The 18616-nt window shown below is 38.8% G+C and overlaps 2 protein-coding genes across 2 annotated transcripts in view; both read left to right on the top strand.

The window, feature by feature from the left end:
• LOC110156346 (titin homolog) overlaps window positions 1-8023 on the top strand; it is a 33432-nt gene extending 25409 nt beyond the window's left edge. Inside the window, exons 34-42 of the mRNA XM_055151746.1 lie at window positions 225-296; window positions 383-439; window positions 606-668; window positions 1264-1338; window positions 1416-1455; window positions 1868-1916; window positions 2197-2402; window positions 2704-2912; window positions 4799-8023. Coding sequence (XP_055007721.1) covers window positions 225-296; window positions 383-439; window positions 606-668; window positions 1264-1338; window positions 1416-1455; window positions 1868-1916; window positions 2197-2402; window positions 2704-2912; window positions 4799-6928 — 2901 coding nt within the window. The 3' untranslated portion in view covers window positions 6929-8023. The remainder of the gene's footprint in view (window positions 1-224; window positions 297-382; window positions 440-605; window positions 669-1263; window positions 1339-1415; window positions 1456-1867; window positions 1917-2196; window positions 2403-2703; window positions 2913-4798) is intronic.
• Window positions 8024-9919: 1896 nt separating this feature from the next.
• On the top strand, window positions 9920-17551 carry LOC129408374 (putative ferric-chelate reductase 1). Its single transcript, XM_055151898.1, has 6 exons — window positions 9920-9962; window positions 12896-12978; window positions 13675-13863; window positions 14194-14280; window positions 16401-16539; window positions 17406-17551. Exons 2-6 carry the CDS (start codon window positions 12898-12900, stop codon window positions 17549-17551), a joined length of 642 nt encoding a protein of 213 aa, XP_055007873.1. The 5' UTR covers window positions 9920-9962; window positions 12896-12897.
• The last annotated feature ends 1065 nt before the right edge of the window (window positions 17552-18616 follow it).

Below are 18616 nucleotides of genomic sequence, written 5' to 3'. Positions count from 1 at the left end.
GTGGGATGCACATCAATTGTAATGTGATAAGGGGGAGTGACTAGCACGGAGAGCATAGTGTCAAAAACAAAGCTGAAATGTGTTAATATGTTGTTTTTGGTGAATATAGCATTTTCAAAACAATAAAAGGTAACATGGTGAACTAAAAATGTTATGTGTTAGCAGGTAATACCTCATAGAAGTACAATACTCCCTCTTTAATACGTTTGTATTTTGATTTGCAGGACGGTGAAGATGAGCAGCCAGCAACAGGCCTGGGAATAAAACGGAGAAGGACAATTATGAGGAAAAAAAGAGTGAGACTTTACAAAAATAATAATATAATACATGTTTATTTCAGGTTAATTCAAAGTACTGCATGACTTTAATCTGTTTCATTCAGGTTGTGTCGTTCAGAATAAAAAAGACGCTCCCTAGATTACCGAAACTCACTGCACAGGTAATGATTGGTTTTATCTATCAGTTAATCAATTAGTATAATTTAATAGATTCCTGATTGGTAGTTAAGAACATTGAGCAATTAATTTAAGTTAATTGTAGTTGTTTGTTAATTGTATTTCAATTTGGCATTTAAAAAAAAAGTATGTTTTTTACTTTCCTAAAAGGGAGCAGACAAAATGCCGATGATTGAAGAAGCAATGGAAATGCAGGAACTGAACCCAGAGCAGGTTTGTGCATTTAAACTGCAGCTTGAAGTGCCTATGACAGGTTCAAATAAACTACATATTTATACATGTTTTAGAATTGAATTGAAGATTTTATCACTTGATCACTTTTAAAGCTCGTTTAGATCTTGCACCAAGTTACATTTCAGAACTTTTAACCCTATATGAGCCCTCCCACAGCTTTAGATCCTCAGGCAGGTCCCTGTGGCTGTTCAAAGTCTAGGCTCCGGATGAAGGCTGATGGAGCCTTTTCAGTCCGGGCGCCTCGGCTTTGGAATGACCTGCCTGAGGAGATAAGGCTACACCATCAGTACTGTGTTTTAAATCATATCTGAAAACTAATGTTTACCAATTGGCCTCCCTTTAACTGGTTTTAACTTGACTTATTTATTTTTATTCAATTTAATTAATTTATTTATTAGAATTTATTGAATTGTTTGATCCTGTTTTCTGTTATTAGGCCTCTTGGCTTTTGTACACTTTCTATATGCTATTTGATGCTTTCATACTGTTTTTTGTTGTCTGTACAGCACTTTGTAAACCTTATTTTTAAAAGTGCTTTATAAATAAAGATGATTATTATTATGTGTGTGTCCAGGAGGAGGCAGTGGAGGTGGAGAATGTGGAGATGGCTGCTTATCCGACTGAAGAATCCCCCATGGAGACAGAAGAGGTGAGACTAAAGACTGTTATCATGTGATTTTAGGCCAGAAATTTGAGAAGGAAAACCTAATTTTTGCTTCATTGTAGGAGGATGACGAACTGATGGAGTGGTGGAAAACAGTCGCAGGTAAGACACGTTTTTGTTTTTTTTTTATGAAATTGCTGTTGTGGTATCAAAAGTGTACTTATATCATTTCTAGTGAAGGGTCCACCACCTGATGTCTCCATGGAAATTTTATTTCTTTGTCTAGAATGTTCCACAGTTCTATCATGATGGAGAGAAGTGGGTTACACCTCTATGCTACATAACGGTTCAGATCTGTGGAGAGTCGCCCCTATTCACAGAAGGAATTGTATTTTTGAGCAATAGAAACGCCTGTAATGAATAAATGCTAGATGGAGATGTTTAAAGTCATACCTTGGAACATTCCAGGCAAAACAGTAAGAAGAAGGGAGCAGAAAAATGACTAGAAAAGTTGCGCAGTGCACCTTTAAATGATTATAATCTTAACTTCAAATGTTATGTTTTTGATTCTCAGGTTGGGTGGAGTGGAATGAGACTTCTAATCAGGAGGAAAATGAACAAGAGTAAGTAATATAGTCTTCTACTAAATTTTAATCTATATTTACATATATAAAAATTAAAGATACACTACATAACTTTTCTGGTGTAGGGTTTGCCACCTGTTTGTCTCTATGTAGAGAGATAAGTTTAATTACAGAGCAATAACTTCTCCATGGAGACGAGCAAGTGGCGGACGCTCAAACAGAAAAGTTACATAGCCACCTTGTAATGAATTGTACATTTCATGAGCTGTAACTTCTACTGAAATCTAAATAATAATGTCTAATGTCCGTGTGTGTGTAGAGTGATGGAGGAAGCTGCCGATCGTGTGTACATGGCAGCGCGTCTGTTCGTTCATCTCTTTAACCAGCGGGGAGCATCACTGCAGCACAAAATCCTGGAGCTTTTAGCATTAGCCGACGCTGCGGACCAGTTTCACAAGAGGACGGTTTCTGCAGCGGTGGGAGGGGGCGTGGCCAGTGTCGCCGGGAGCATCGCCACCATCACAGGTAAAGTATAAAATTTAAGTTTAACGTTAAGGTGCACTGGCACCCATTTTCAGATTTTCAGGTAGTTTTGGTACTTAGCTTTGGTACACTTTCTCAGAATCCCAAATATGGAATTCTGCTCCAAATTTGTCCCTACAGCTAGCCTTGATGAGCTTCATTTGGCGGGAGCCAAACACTCTGGGTGACATCCCACTCCCTTAGTCCAAATCTCGATACAAGCTATGGTTGATGGCTAAAATACAGATGACACAAAAACTTAATACCATAACATTACCTTTCTCATTGCCCCCTCGTCGCACAGGTCTGATCTTGGCTCCCTTCACATTCGGAGCGTCCATCATCGTTACAGCTGTGGGGATCGGAGTGGCCACAGCCGGAAGCATCACCTCGGCAACGGCCAATATCACAGATGCTGTTCACTCCAACATGGACCGAAAGAACATGGAGAAGATAATCCAGGGATACCAGGAGGAGATCAAGGACATACGGGAGTGCCTTGAGTTCGTTCAGGTGAGAACTAACCTATTCATGAGTTTCAGCTTCCTGTTATATGCATCATTTTGAGGAGACGATTGTAATCATATTGTATTAAATGTTTTCATTAAAGTTCATCTGTTACACAAAATGGATTTCTCTGAGCTTTAACCCATTGACGCCGGATGCTGCGCAGCGCAGCGCTGAGTCCCCTGTCGGTGTTCTGGATTGTCTTGCGATCAGCGTAACTGGTAAACGCGGGGCCACATCTGGAAACATGGGGGAGGCATGTCCTCCTCTCGCTTCCATTCACTCCCATAGAGAGACGCAAAACTGCCGGAGCTGTATTGTCGCGTTAAACCTTCTTTATCATGGCATATTATTTACCCATTAAAAAATAATCCAAATGTATCCTGCACATTTTCCCATCAAGACCTGGTGTTTGAAGTAACAAACGTTGCTCTTTACTGCCAGCACATGAACGCGCTCAACCACTTGATCTGTTCGCTGTTCCAGACGCTCCTATAACAGGTGCCATATCGCTATGTCATGTAACAAATAAACATGGTCAAACACAAAAATGCTGACAGTGACAATGACAGTGAAGACACGGACAACATTTGTGTTTGACAATGTTTATTTGTTACACGACATAGCGATATGGCACCTGTTATAGGAGCGTCTGGAACAGCGACCAGATCAAGTGGTTTAGCGCGTTCATGCGCTGGCAGTAAAGAGCATTGTTTGTTACTTCAAACCAGGTCTTGGGATGCATTTGGATTATTTTTCAATGGAGAAATAATACGCCACGATAAAGAAGGTTTAATGTGACAATACAGCTCTGGCAGTTTTGCGTCTCTCTATGGGAGTGAATGGAAGCGAGAGGAGGACACGCCCCCCCCATGTTTCCAGATGTGGCCCCGCCTTTACCAGTTACGCTGATCGCCAGACAATCCAGAACACCGACAGGAGACTCAGCGCTGCGCTGCGCAGCATCCGGCGTCAATGGGTTAAGCTGTGTTCTAACGTTGTTACCTCCTCAAAAATAGACCTGGAGTTGTGTTTTGTTTCATTCACACATTTGAGTTTGTCTACATCTCCAAAGCTCAAAATACTCTGTTCTACCTTGTGATGTCATGAAGCGGTAGTTTTCAAGTTACCAGCTACCTTTTACCTTTGAGTAGATCTGCAATTCCAGGGCTGAAATCATTCACATCATTCTAGTGAAGGTGTATGAATTTTTAAAACACAGTGGAACACTTCTTGTGTTACCACATGACATCATAAGTGTGTTTTTCGTTTTAGAGAAGAACTAAATATGCAGGGTTTGTGTGTTAAACACAATGTTGAAGAAACAACATTTCAGGTGTTGTTTTTAATGAGGAAACATTATAACATAGATCAGAAAATTGAGTAATATGGCCCTTTAAGCTAATACTATGTGTTAAAACAAATACGAACAAGCTAAAAAGTTGTTTATAGTTTGTATTTGATGCATTCTTTTAACCACACCTGGGCATTGTCCAGGTCCTGGGCCACATATGGAACTTTAGTTTACTCTGATTGGCCCGTTTAAGCTCATTTGGAATTACAAAATAAACATTTTATAATTTTACCTCATGCACGAACTAAAGCCGCATTGCTTTTATTTTAGAGGTGTTTTTTTAATGACAGTTTTTGTAAGATAACCTCACTAAACTGGGTCTATACCAGGACTAAACCAGGACTAAACCAGAACTAAACCAGGTCAAAACTAAAACTAAATGGGTTTAGTGGCTTTTTATGAAGAAATACAATTCATATTATGCAGAATTAAGTTAAGCGTTGTGGCCCGGCCCCCCACAATATTTTCTGTTTCTCATGTGGAATAAATAAGTGCCTACCCCTGCTTTTAACTGCTCTGTTTCCTCTTCTCTCCACAGGAAGGTATAGACACCCTGCAGGAGTGGGACTTTGAGAAATTCTCTGAGAGCGCTGCTAAAAAAGCTTTAAACCACAACATCAAGCATGTGGTGAAGGAGGGCGGTCGTGCGGGGAAGGCCTTAATGATAAACACAGACAAACTGATCAGCACAGTGCAGGTGCTCGGGGCAGCGGGGGGCGCCGCTAAGGCTGTCCAGGCCATAAGCGTAACCACTGGAGTCATGTCCGCTCTGTTTCTCGCACTGGACGTTTTCTTCTTAGCCAAAGATTCACATGAACTTCGGAAAGGTGCCAAAACCAAATTTGCGTCCAAAATTCGAGACGTGTGCAAAGATCTACAAGACGGACTTTTGGAGCTGAACAAAGTGAAGACTCAATTGCAAAAAACGATGGATGGAATCGAGGTGGAGGAATATGAGGAAATACAGGAAGTAGAGGAGGAAGTAGAGGATGAGTTTGAATGTGATCCGGTGAAATTAGCCGAACTGGAGCAAGAGTTGGATCTCATGGAGGAAAAGTTGGATAAAAAAGTTGAGGAGGAGAAGAAGAGGAAAGAGGAGGAGGAGAGAAGGAAAAAGAAAGAGGAGGAGGAGAGGAAAAGGAAGAAGGAGGAAGAAGCAAAAGCAGCAAAAGAAAAGTTGCTCAAAGAGTCTGAGGATACAGAGGATGGAGATGGCGATCTTAAAAAAGTCAAATCTGATATTAAAAAGTTAAAAAGTGAAAAAGAACCTAAGAAATTAGATGAGGAGAAATCGGAAAGCGTTTACAGCGTTAAAGAATCTCTTAAGGAATTCTTTAAAGATCCCATTTTGAAAGTTACAAAGAAAGACAAAGAATTGGAAAACAAAATTGCAGCAGATAAGGAGAAAGGTGAGAAGGATAAATCAATATTGGGAAAGAAATCGCACAAGAAGGAAGCTAGTTTGTCCGGAAAAGAGTTATTAGAAGGTAAGGAAGAAGAGGAAAAGTTGGAAAAAACTAAAAGTAAAAAACAAGACGATAAAATGAAGGTTAAGAGTCAGAAAGAGGGTCAGACAGCTAAGCAAGATTCAAAAACTGATGAGAAAAATATTAGTAAAGGAGAGGAGGAGAAAGGTTCCTTGACTAAACAGGAGGTAACAGCTAAGGTTAATCCAAAAGTTTCAGTCAAAAATCAGGAAGAAATTAAAGATGATGTGACTAAAGCTGAGGAAAAATCAAATTTCAAAAGCTTACGAGAAAGCTGGTTGGCCAAACAGGAAAATGCTGAGGAAAAAGTTTATTCCAAAAGTGTGAAAGACATTCCTAAATTTGAGACAAATGTAGATCAAAAAGTTAAGAGTCTTAGAGAGAGCTGGATGGCAAAAGAAGATGTCAAGACTAAAAGTGATGAAAAAGTTGTGATTCCTAAAGAAAGTTATAAGGTACAAGAGGAAAAATTAAAGGTTGACAGTCCAAGTTTGTCAAGTAGGAAACTAGAAAGTACTTCAAAAAGCCTTCATAGTAGTAGCCATAGTAGTAGTAGTAGCAGTAGTTTTAGAACTGATAGGAGTAAATTAGAACATCACCATGGCGATGGAGAGAGGAGGGAGCGCTTGGACAGAGAGGGATGGCGCAGCTGGGTGGAGCCGGAGCATCATTCAAGGAAAGAACTGAAAGAGGAAAAACAAAGCGGACATTTTGAAAAAGGCGACGAGGCGGAGAGAGGGAGTAGGAGGAGCCATAGAGAAAGTGGGAGGAGTCATGGGGGTGATGTGCGGAGTCATGCTGAAAGTGAGAGGGACCATAAAGAGAGTAGGAGTAGCCATAGAGATCATGAAAAGTCAGAAGATAGGGAAAGTAGGAGGAGCCACAGAGAGAAGGATGTTGACGTAGAAAGTAGGAGTGGCCACAGGGAGAGTGGGAGGAGTTCTAGAAGTAATCATGGAGCTAAAGATCCTGCAAGTGGCTATAAAGACACCAGGGGGAGCCACAGAGACATTGATGCAGAAATTAGGAGTGACAACAGGGAAAGTGGGAGGAGCCATAGAGATCATGATAAAGGAGAAAGAGAAAGTAGGAGGAGCCACAAAGATAGTGAGAGACGGCGAGAGCACGGTGGATCACGACCAAGGTCTAATGCTCTGCTTGATGATGGACTGTACATTTAGCACAAAAAGTTAAAGCCATAATGCGGAACATAATGGGTTACGTACACTTTATTGTCCAGGAAAGCATCGTGCAGGAACTCGTCAAACTGTAGTTAACAAAATGTATTTTTAATCTGAGCTGTATTAAAAAGCCATAAACATAAATGTAATTCTAAAACTATGTGCTATATGCTACTTTGATGGGCTTGAACTATTATACAGGGTGTCTAAAAAAATTGGACATAATTTTAAAGGCAATTATCTTAAAACTACTAAGTCTAGCTTAATGAAATTGAACAGTTTAGGTGTTGTACATCATACGTTTATTATGGGAGTTTGTTTTTCCAGTGGTGGTTTTTCCAAATGTTGCATTGAAGACACGCTGCACAGTCTTGGGTGACTGTGTGCGAACATATTCCAAGATACAAAATCACTTCTTTTTGGGAGTGAATGGCATGGCCCAACCTGAAAACGGAACAAAAATAAAACATTAAATATAAAATCTTGATCTGTTTCTATACATTCTCTAAAAAATTGAGGTTATTTCAACAAGCACTGCCAAAATTATTGGCCTGCGAAATTATGCATATTTTTTGGGACAACCTGTATCTTGACAGATATTGATAGATTAGGCTATAAAGCATCAATTTGTACATTTTGGTACCCAAAACACTCCTTTTTGTACTGTGTTATGTCTGTGGTGTAATTAATAGCATTTTTTCAAAAGATTTGTATGTGCATATATTGTTCGTCATTAACATTTTCTAAACCACTTGTGATCTGAATCCAAACTGTTACAAAAAACTGGAGATACATTTTTACTGTCATAAGCTCACTCTGAGCACTCAAAAAACTAAAATGACAAAATAAACCAAAACAGTTTTTTATGCAAGACGAAACCAGTAAGTTACACAGTTGATCTTTAAATAGTAAACCACTGGCATAGAGAATTGTGTCCAAAAGGTTTGAATGTACATCATGACTTATATATTTTATTATTTAGCATATTTATTTACTATTTTACTGTTTAATTTGGCTTTTGTAGGGAAAATGATTTACATATGGAAAGTGGACGTATTTGTGTAACATTCTTTCATAAAATTTACATAAACTGCATTAATAAAATTGGACTTTTTGCAAGCTTTTTGAAGCTATTTATTTTCCTCCTATTATTAATTAAAAACAAAATAGTGATGATCTGTCAATGAAATACAATAATATTGGACCCACTATTGAACCTTGGGGGTTTTCCATTTTCTGTCACAGAGAAAGTCATGTTTGTGGAAAAGCAAGCCTGCTTATAGTAGGGATGTTTTTTTCCCCTCAAAAGCATTTTTTAGTTAAAAATGGCATACTGTGGCTTTAATCAAGTAAAGAAACAATAGATTGACATTGTATTGAGCAAGTATCAAGGTGATTTTTGCAATTTATTATATTTTACTCTTTTTGAGGGCAGTTTGGTGTCATTGTGCATTTTACCAGTCTCCAGTTACCATTGCACAAAGCTTTGGAGAGATATACTATCCAACTTCTTCAACCAATGGAACAAAAATACTGACGTAGACTCAAAAGAGGAGTGAAACTACAAGATAATATGTGATACTGGACAATTACTTTTTTTTTTATCTTGAATCTTTTGAATCTTTTGAAATGACAGGTCAGATGAAAGGATAGACAAACAAGAGTATAAGAAAGGACATTAAAGCTCCACAAATACATTCCTGTATTGTGTCCATTTCCATTCTCTGATTAGAGTATTGTTTGTGGATGAAATGTCCCAGTATACAACGCGTACAGTCTACAGTCCTAGATATCTCCAGTACTGGTCCTTCGAGTCAGGCTTCCTAATTCCTTCATGCCTTAATACTGCCTCTCCTCAGGATGAGAGCCCAAGAGCCAGCGTTCAGCAGCTGCAGTCACACCACAAACAGACAGAGTCTACAACAAGTGATGGCCAGCTACCTACAGCGCTCACGTTCTCTCGGTTTCTATCCTCAGCTGCAGTCGATAAGTTGAGCCAGTGAAACACAGCATTGGGGTTTTCTAGTAGTGTGTGGGGGCTCCTCATTACCTGGCCATCACCAAGTGGATACTGCACGTCATAGCATGCAGCCTACATGGTTCAACAAGTTAACAGTCCAGTATATCAGCAGCTGCCCACTACGCTGCCAGCCCCAGCACCTTTCAGTCCTTCTTGTTATGTACAACCGTACCAAGCCCTTGCGGTAACAAGTGCGATTATGCCCTACGTGTCGACGACAGCCTGAAGTGATCCAACTTGTTCCTGCCACTGTGAGTATGGAGTATGGTGGCACAATATCTATGCCAGTCCAGTACCAAGCCACATCAGTTGGCCCAGCCTTCCCAGTGCAACAACCAACGCCAGTTGTGACTGCACCACTGTGAAAGGATAGGTCAGATGAAAGGTCAAATGAAAGGATAGGTCAGAGGAAAGGATAGGACAGACGAAAGGATAGGTCAGATGAAAGGATAGGTCAGACAAAAGGATAGGACAGATGAAAGGATAGGTTAAATGAAAGGATAGGACACATGAAAGGATAGTACAGACAGAAGGACAGGTCTGATGAAAGGATAGACAAACAAGCTAAAAAAAAACACATTAAAGCTCAACAAACACATCCCTTTGTCCGTTTCCACCCTCTGGTTAGAGTATTGTTTGTGTGTAACTGTTTCAGCATACAACGCATACAGTCTGCAGTCCTAGATATCTCCAATAGTGGCATTAAACTTATTTATCTCCATGGAAACAGATGACCTTACTTGCTTAAATTACAGGTCACGCGATGGACAAGCAATATCACTATAACTATATCTAAGACAAGATGGCAAACACTCAGTACACATTCTATAATATATGTGATTACATTTTTCTTCATAGAAACCTGAACAGGCGCAGGTGTACAGTCCGTGGACAGGTGTGTCTAAGCCCCACCCCTCAGCATCAGGCTCAGTTGAGCTTCAGGGAGCATCAGACAGAAGAGTTTAACCTGTGACGCAAGAACCCCACTCTCCCACTTCAACCACCAACCATCAGGTAAGATATTTATTATTGATATGATTTTTATTTTAATAATTAATTTTAATAGTATGATTTTATTATTAAAAATCTTTATTAAGCTGTTTATTTTATATTTTTATTGCATATTGTTAATATTAAGTATAATGAACACGCGGTTGCTTTATTATCGTTACATCTTGAAATACATGAATAAAGTGATGAGTTTTAGAGACTAAATTTCCATCTGATCAATTACAGTGCATTGTTTTAAATGTAATGCATGTACAAAACTTAAGGAATATAGAAATATTAAAAGTCAACTGTTGGTGGTTTTCAGATTCTAGCATGTGATAGGCGCACATCCAGATTTTCATATTGTTCACATTATACTTTGTCACAATGGCGGCGCATTCTCTTATATACAGTATTAGTGCTTTTTCAATCCCTATATATACAGTATTAGAAAAAATAATTATCACTTCCTTTATATACAGTACTAGAAAAAACAACAACTATCAGAAATGTTTTAATTCTTTTTAAGGTGGAGAAGCACCTTTCAGCCTCTCCAGTGGTCATGGATATGGTGATGAAAATTGTTTACAGTTTTACTGTCTTCTGAAAAACATCTAATAGGTTACCCTCAGCAAAGACTTGCAGAAGACCTATGGCTCCCTGACATGCTCTCAAGTCCTCCTTGCTGTATAGATGACACCCAGCTTAGTCTTCAACCTGTTCCCAATGTGGGCAGGGTAGGCCTTTAAGGTGATGGTTAGAGCCTGCTCAGGGAATGTCCCTGTACAATTAAAAAGCAAACAAGGAAAACCGAAAAAGGCATTCTTCACATTGCATCCCGTTAGCCATCTCTGCTTCTCATAATAGCTGCGGGAAAATGCTCTGGTGTAGACGTGGCTTCTGCTGGAGACCCGTATCCGACCGGTCTGGTTCGAGCTCCTTCACTCTCTTCTTTTCTTTGAGCAAACGCTTTGCAAAAGGGTTCCACTGAAGAGAAGCCACAGAATTCACCCTTAAAACTGACTCCTCAGACGCACTTTGACTTGAAGTTGAAGTTGCAGTCAGTCAGATATTTTATGCACCTTATCAGAACCAATCACTTGATTTCAGATCGCCCCCACCCTGCCCCCCAATATGAATTTCATGGCTAATATAAATTAGGGTGACCATATTTCTGTTTGTGAAAACCGGGACACCGTACCGGGACACCGTACACGGTGGGGCCTCGTCATCGACATTGAGCTATTCTCACCTTGCAAAGCTGGACACTGAAACATATGTGCCTGCTTTGTACACTGCACATGGCCTCCCAGTTGTCCTGATTAGAACGGAAAGCGGGGAATTTCTTGTACAAGTCATTATTAAATGTGCAATTGCGCTTTGGCATGTTGTAGGCTGACCAACTGTGTCTGCTTGATCCTTGTGAGTGTACAGAAAGCTAAGAGAACCGGTCAATTTAATGGCCAAATGAAAGGTAATGAAAACCCAGACATGAAAAACGGACATGTCTGGGGAAAAAAGGACGTTTGGTCACCCTAATGTAAAGCAATGGGGAGAAGCAATGTAATGACGTCAAATTTTGTCAAAACTTAAGGCTCTTCCATCGACCTTCATTAAGTCGCTCCGCACTGAAATTCCAAACATGATTCAAATAAAGTAATATGAGCACATTTAACATAATAAAAATATGTCTATGCAGATACATGTTCAACTTTAAACAAAATATTAAACTTTAACCTAATACTAAACAAAAAAAACAAAAACAAAAAAAAAGGACTTTTTACTTATACGACCTATAGAATGTGGTGATGTCATCTGAAACCAGCAATATACAATTTGTATTATAAGACCCCAACTATATTAATACTGTAATATTGTTGATTGAAAATATAATAAATATATAATAATTGCCAAACTTGGTGTTACTTGGGGATGTATTAAATGCCTATACTCAAGTAACTATAAATCAGGCCTGAAATGAGAATTTAAGATGCTCTTTGGAAATGTCCTTGTTTTGCTTGCAATGTTCCACAATATGGCATTAAACTTATCTATGTAGTATGACTTAATTACAGGTGTTTTTATAGCTTGGAAATGCACTGAAAAACATGCATTCTTATTGTGAGCAGGCTGTAATTGGACTTGGTGGTGTCAGCAGTTTGTTTCCATAGAAATTTACATGTTTAATTACATGCTGTGAAACATTCCAGGCAAAGCAATAATATCTCCATTGTGACAAGCAGGTGCCAGACCCTCAGAAAAGTGACCCAGTGTATCTTTAAGTCATTAGTGTTTCAACCCTATTCCCATCATCTGCCCTGAACATTTTTAGTTTGGGACTTTTTTCACTGAACCAACTAAAAGGTCCTATATTACACAAAATGGTCTCTTGTGATGTTTAAACCATGTTAGAATGTTGTTACCTTTTCAAAAACAGACCTAACATGTCTGAATAACAGTTTATGATTAGTATGCATCTCTAAAGCTCAAAATGCTCTGTTTCACCTTGTGATGTCATGTAGTGGTAGTTTTCAAGTTAACAGCTACCTTTAAACTTGTGTTCAATAGAGACTGGCAATTCCAGGGCTGAAGTTTTCCAAATGATTCTAGTGGAGGTGTATGGAGTTTAAAAACACAGTGGAGCACTTCCTGTATTACCACTTGATATCACAAGGTGGAACACAGTGTTTTCTGTTTGAGAGAAGAACTCAGCCTAAATCTGCAGGGTCTGTGTGTTAAACTTGTGGGAATGAAACAAAACACATCTCCAGGTCTGTTTGTGATGAGAAAACTACATTAGAACATAGATCAGAAAATAAAGTAATATGGGCCCTTCAAGCATTTGAAAATGATTTCATTGATAAACTAGATTGGTTTTCTACACACGGTCATGAATACACATCTCTCCTGGAAATGAATTAATGCCATTTGTTTATATTTGTATAATTTCTGCTCAGATATGGTTCGAGAGTCATTCCTGGTATGGTTGACGGCAGCCGTTTTGTTTTTATGGGCTGTGAAGAAGGTCGGGGGAGTTTCGGTAAAGTCCACATCTTTGGTTTCTATGTCATCAAACCTGCTCTTCATACACACTGTTAGCTCTGTTAATACAGCACCGTTTAAAGGGACAGTCTGGAATTTTGGACATAGGACCTGGATGGAATATTTAAAAAAGTATCTCCACACGTCTCCAACACTCTCGCTAACTAGGAAATAAGGTCCTATGTCCAAAATTCCGGACTGTCCCTTTAAACAGGTAAAATCATTTAGAATGGCTCACTTGTCAAAAAGATGTACTTTGCATCTTCAGATCAGATGTTAGGTCCAGACTCTTTAAAGTGGCATTAAAGAGCTCATATTGCACTTTAATTTTGTTTCTTCATCAAAAACATGCTCTTTTCCACCTTGTGATGTCATGAAGCAGTAGTTTACAGTTAGTTAACAGCTTCTTTTACCTTTATTGGCAATTACAGGGCTGAAATCATCCAGTTGATTCTAGTAAAGGTGTATGGAGTTTAAAAACACAGTGGAACACAGTGGAGTGTTTCAGTTTGAGAGAAGAACTCAGCTCAGATATGCAGGGTTTGTGTTCTGTGGTCTGTATTTAAAGAGGAAAAAACATTACATTGATCAGAAAATACTGTAATATGGGCCCTTTAAGTATGGGTAATTTACAATGTTGTGTCATGTGAACCCTATATGTCTATATATGTCTATGTTTTTATATCTCTTTCAGATCTCGCGCTCTGGCTGTGGACAGTCTAAGCTGTGCATAGAAGAACCAAAGTTCTGTGACCCCTCCTCCTGCTCTGGCTCATGTCTATTCAGCTCTATAGAAAGCACCTCCACATCTATCCGCTTCAGCCTCAGTGGAAAGGCAGAGGGCTTTGTGGTTCTGGAGCTCAAAAGCTCCACAAAATTTCAGGTAACTCCTCCCATCCTCAGGTAACTCCTCCCATCCTCAGGTAACTCCTCCCACAAACAGGAACTATACGACCATCAGGCAACCAAACTTTCAAAGCCTCTACTGTCTCTGTACAACCTGTTGAAAATGCGTGACATGGTTTAGAGCCAGAGGTTACAGTGACTCAGTGGTACAGAATTTGCTCACTAACTGGAGGTTGGCGGTTCATTCTGAGAAGGTCACGGTTTACATCAGCAGCACGGACAGTGACAAGACAAACCTTGTGTAAATATTTTGGTAACATTGATGATTCCTTATGGGTTTTTCTCTATTTATGTTTTCCGGGAAAAGTCCATTATGTTCATCTGTGGTCGGAATGGCTCTGAGGTCTTCCTGCAGGTGGACCCCCCCCGTGCCCCCCTCACGGCTCAGCAGATGGTGAGAAGAAAATTCAATGTATTACAGAATGCTTGTTTTTTTTTTTTTTTTTTACTCTGACTATGAACAGTGTAAGTGGCCTGTCTCAGTGTGAATATGGACTTTGTGCCCCTTCACGAAAAAAACAAAACAAAAGTCACACTTGGAGTGTTTTATACAAATTGTGTTATTTCAGTTTAAAAAAAAAAAAAATATAATATATATATATTATAAAAAAAAAAAAAAATGTGTTTCTCACCTTCCACGGTGGTAGGTCTCTCTCACCCTCATTGAGCTCGGGTCCTCTACCAGAGGCCTGGGAGCTTGAGAGTTCTGCGCAGTATCTTTGCTGTTCCCAGTACTGCACTTTTCTGGACTGAGATGTCCATTGTTTTTCCCGGTATCTGTTGTAGCCACTCTTCCAGTTTGGGGGTTACAGCCCCGTAAGTGTCCGATCACCACAGGCACCACTGATGCCTTTACTTTCCAGGCTCAATCTCCAGCTATATATATATATATATATATATATATTATATATATATATAATATATATATATATATATATATATATATATATATATATATATAATATATATATAACTTAATGGAGAGGAAAAAAAATATTTTCTTTGAATGCACATTTTCTAGCAGCAATACTTGCAGATTTAGTGAAATTGGATAGATACTCAACATTGCACCAAATTAAAATCGTTTTCCTAGTTGTAAAATCTCTAAAGGCATGTTTTTGATGAGCAGCCCATTTCACATGATATTTCCTGTGCCCTATACATATTCCCACACATCCCCACAGTTCAAACTGTGCATTTGATCACAAATTTCTTAAATTTCTTGTCACTATGGCCTGAAATTTTTAGGGAATTTCCAAAAGTTCAGATATGTTCTCAGCTTTTTCACAAGGCATGTTTGCTTCCCTCTATTACACCATATCAGACTAAACAACTCAACATAATGTTAAAGGTTAAACAATAATGTTGAAGTCTTAATAATAATAAAGTCTTAAAGTCTGTTAAAGTTAAACATAAAATTTGAAGCCTTAGCTTTAAAATAAATGCTTATCTTCATAATTTTTGGAAAATGTTCTTGTTTTTTTCAGGGAACCCAATTTTTTTGTTTTTATTGCTTTGTTTAGAAATGTTTTTACATAGGGACATAGCACTTCAGATTTGTATAGCCACAGAAACACTCCTTGAAACACCAGCCATTCAGACTCAGAGATATTCACTACCAACAAATCCATCCATTTTTGGTGACTTTCTCTTTTTTCATCTGGTTTTCCAGGCATAAATTGTCCAAATGTGATGTTTTTTTTCTAAATTAATTTGGTTTACTGCAGAGAAATGAAAAATAAAATATGTAAAAATACTTTTCACCCTGATTTTGAAAGGAGGGGCAAATAATGAGTTTATAATGGAAGTCAATGGATGTACACATTTCCAAAACACAGTGTATACAGAACTTCTCACGTTGCCAAAATTGGTCCAATCAGGATAAAACTCACATATGTCTAAAAACCTGTAAAAACACATGTCCCTGTGAATCGTAATCAAACAACAACAGCCAAAGGTATCACAATAAATGTACCTTCACTATCTAGGACCACACCAACAACGACATAGTGAGAAGAAATTTATTGATAATGTATGAAGCGAGGCAGAGATGGCTGGGTTGAGACTCTAGGTGGGGGCTCCGTCTCAATCTACAATTGGCCCAGCCGGAACTGGACCCTCCTCGTAAGGATCTTATGACTGAAAGACAAAATAGGGGATGGGAGGGTGGGGTCGAGTTAGCTGAGACAAACTGGGATGATGAGAAAGGCTGCTACATATAGGCTTCTGGGTAATTAGAGGTGTGGTCGAGGTGAGTTGTGGTTCGCTGGTGAGAGGAGAGGGCGGCTGAGGCGTGGTCCTGCTCCTGAATCTCACTTAATCATATTAACCTACATTTCAGATACACAAATTTCCCTTAACAAGGCTCAAATGTTAAAGAGCATACACAATGAGACATGAACATGAATATAGAGCTACAGTCTACACAGAAGAAATCAGACTCTATTATATTTTCCTCTATAGACTTGATTTTTTTTTTTTATAAAGATTGATATGTCTTTTCCATGTACTTAGTTTCAGGCGGACTTCTCAGGAGAGGTGAAAGGGTCTGTGATCAGATGCACTTTCCGTTTTCCTCTGTCAGACATAACCAGACTCAACACAAACAATGACGCTGTGTTCTCTGTGGAGCTGGGAACTGGCCGTGTGATTGGTGAGTGAGAATACAACGCCATAACAACAGCTTATAACATGAAAACAGATCTGCAGTCTTTAAGTGCTCTCTCTGGACGTTAAACAGGCGTCTGTATTGTTGGTGAACTGTTGATCTGTTCAGTCAGTTACCCAAAATGTACCACCTTAGTTTAATAATACATGCAAATACAGGAGAAGTGAGCACTTCAGAGTTTTTATTTTTTATTTTTTTTTGAACACCAGGATCATGTGAAGCGAGTTAATACAAAGATTTTAAGACCAAAATTGAGCAGCAGTAGAGAGAGGGGCCACAATATTCCAATGCAAGTCAACTGGAGCCAGGGTCAGAAGGAGCCACTCACAACCTGCTTACTGAGAGGAGGAGACAGGATAACAAAAACACTTTACAGGGTAGCCACGGGGTCTTAAATGTCTTAAAAAGGTCTTAAATTTATTGTTCCTATATTAAGGCCTTAAAAAATCTTAAATTATGTTATCCAAGTCTTATTTTTTACTCAAAGGTCTTAATTTCATTAGTGGATTTTTGTGTATACTCAACTGGGCTGCAGTGAAATATTTAATGGAGGGAGGAAAAAAAAAAGTGAAATCACGTAAGGTGAATGAACGTCTAGTTTGGAGTATGGGGAAGTGCAGGTTTAACCCACAGTGGCTCTTAGATTCTAAATATAGTAGTTGGTTGGTCATTATTAGAATTGGATCTGGTGTTTTTCGCCCGCATAATGGGTGCGATGTTGGTCTTAAAAAGGTCTTTAAAAAGTCTTAAATTTGGTGTAGTCAAACCTGGTGATACCCTGCTTTAGTTTAACACTTTACAATTGTATTGTATATATCACTCATTTTATTCTATTTTCCTTTTTTTCTCAGCTCCTCTTGGTCCGGTGAATGTGGTAATGCGAACTGGTTTTCTGGATGTGACCGAACCTAAGGCATATGGACGAGCAGCCTGTCCCTCGGCTCTGCTCTCTGCTCTCATACTGCCCGTTCTGATAACTGTGGCTCTCATGAAATAAAACGAAAATTAAAACACATAACCACCAGGTACTGTACTTTAAAGGTGCACTGTGTCACTTTTCTAAAAGGGGTTCTGCTATCTGCTCGTCTCTGTGGAGATCAGTGCTCACGATACAAAAATTTCAAACTCAATTTCAATACTAACACATAGACTAGATACTCAGTACTGATTCTGATACAACAACATAATACAAACACTTTCTTTAGACAATAGAATGTGATTTTCAACATTAGATCATAGTGCTTCCTTTTCTATACCTGTGTGGTCTTGGTCCATGAGTGTGTACTAGTCTATGTGCTCTTATATTTGTTCTGATACAGCTCAAGATCATTCTAAAGACATTCAGGAACTCAAAGAGAAAAGTTACATAGTGCACCTTTTAAAACGTTTTATTTTTGCTCATTTAAAACAATAATCATTAACATGCTTATCAATAGGAAATAATAACTACAGTTGCTTCAAAGGGTCAAAAAATGAAGCTATCCATTGGTTTCAGAAAACCATGACAAATGAGGACTGTTGCCATGACAATAAACAATTTAAAACTAAAATTACATCTTTTGAAATGTGGGAAGTCCTCAAAATGGCGGCTATATCTAAAAGCATAAAGTTCACTTACAAAATCAAAGTTCATTTTTGTTTCAACATAGCATTATAACAGTAGCCTTGTAAAATGACAAAAAAAAGAGAATAAAAATTCATCAAACGTGTGCTAAACATTTGCTAGATAAAATCGTTAAGCTGCTATCAATCAAACTCCCTACGTTCTAGCGTAACTACCTGCCTGCGCGCCGCCGTACGTGGTTTACGTACGCCTGTCACGCATCCACAGACGCAAGACGCACAGACGCTGTTTACTCCACCAATGCAACAGTTCTTAGCGGCTTTTTTTGACCTATATCTTCCTCGCAGTTAGCACAAAGTTTGTTGCAATGGCAGACAAGAATCCAGGAGCAGTTAGCCGCAAAAGAAAGTCCGTTTTTGAGGTCGCTGAAAGAAGAAACAAGGGGAAAAGCAGCGAAGCCAAACTAAGGTGATTCTTGTAGATTCATTCCAATGGCGC

This window comes from Boleophthalmus pectinirostris, unplaced genomic scaffold, assembly GCF_026225935.1.
Source record: "Boleophthalmus pectinirostris isolate CB_2022bp ecotype Guang Dong unplaced genomic scaffold, ASM2622593v1 HiC_scaffold_16, whole genome shotgun sequence".
In the NCBI taxonomy this organism is placed as follows: Eukaryota; Metazoa; Chordata; class Actinopteri; order Gobiiformes; family Gobiidae; genus Boleophthalmus; species Boleophthalmus pectinirostris.
The sequence above is the reverse complement of the archived record's forward strand: the minus strand, read 5'-3'. Positions and strand labels throughout refer to the sequence as shown.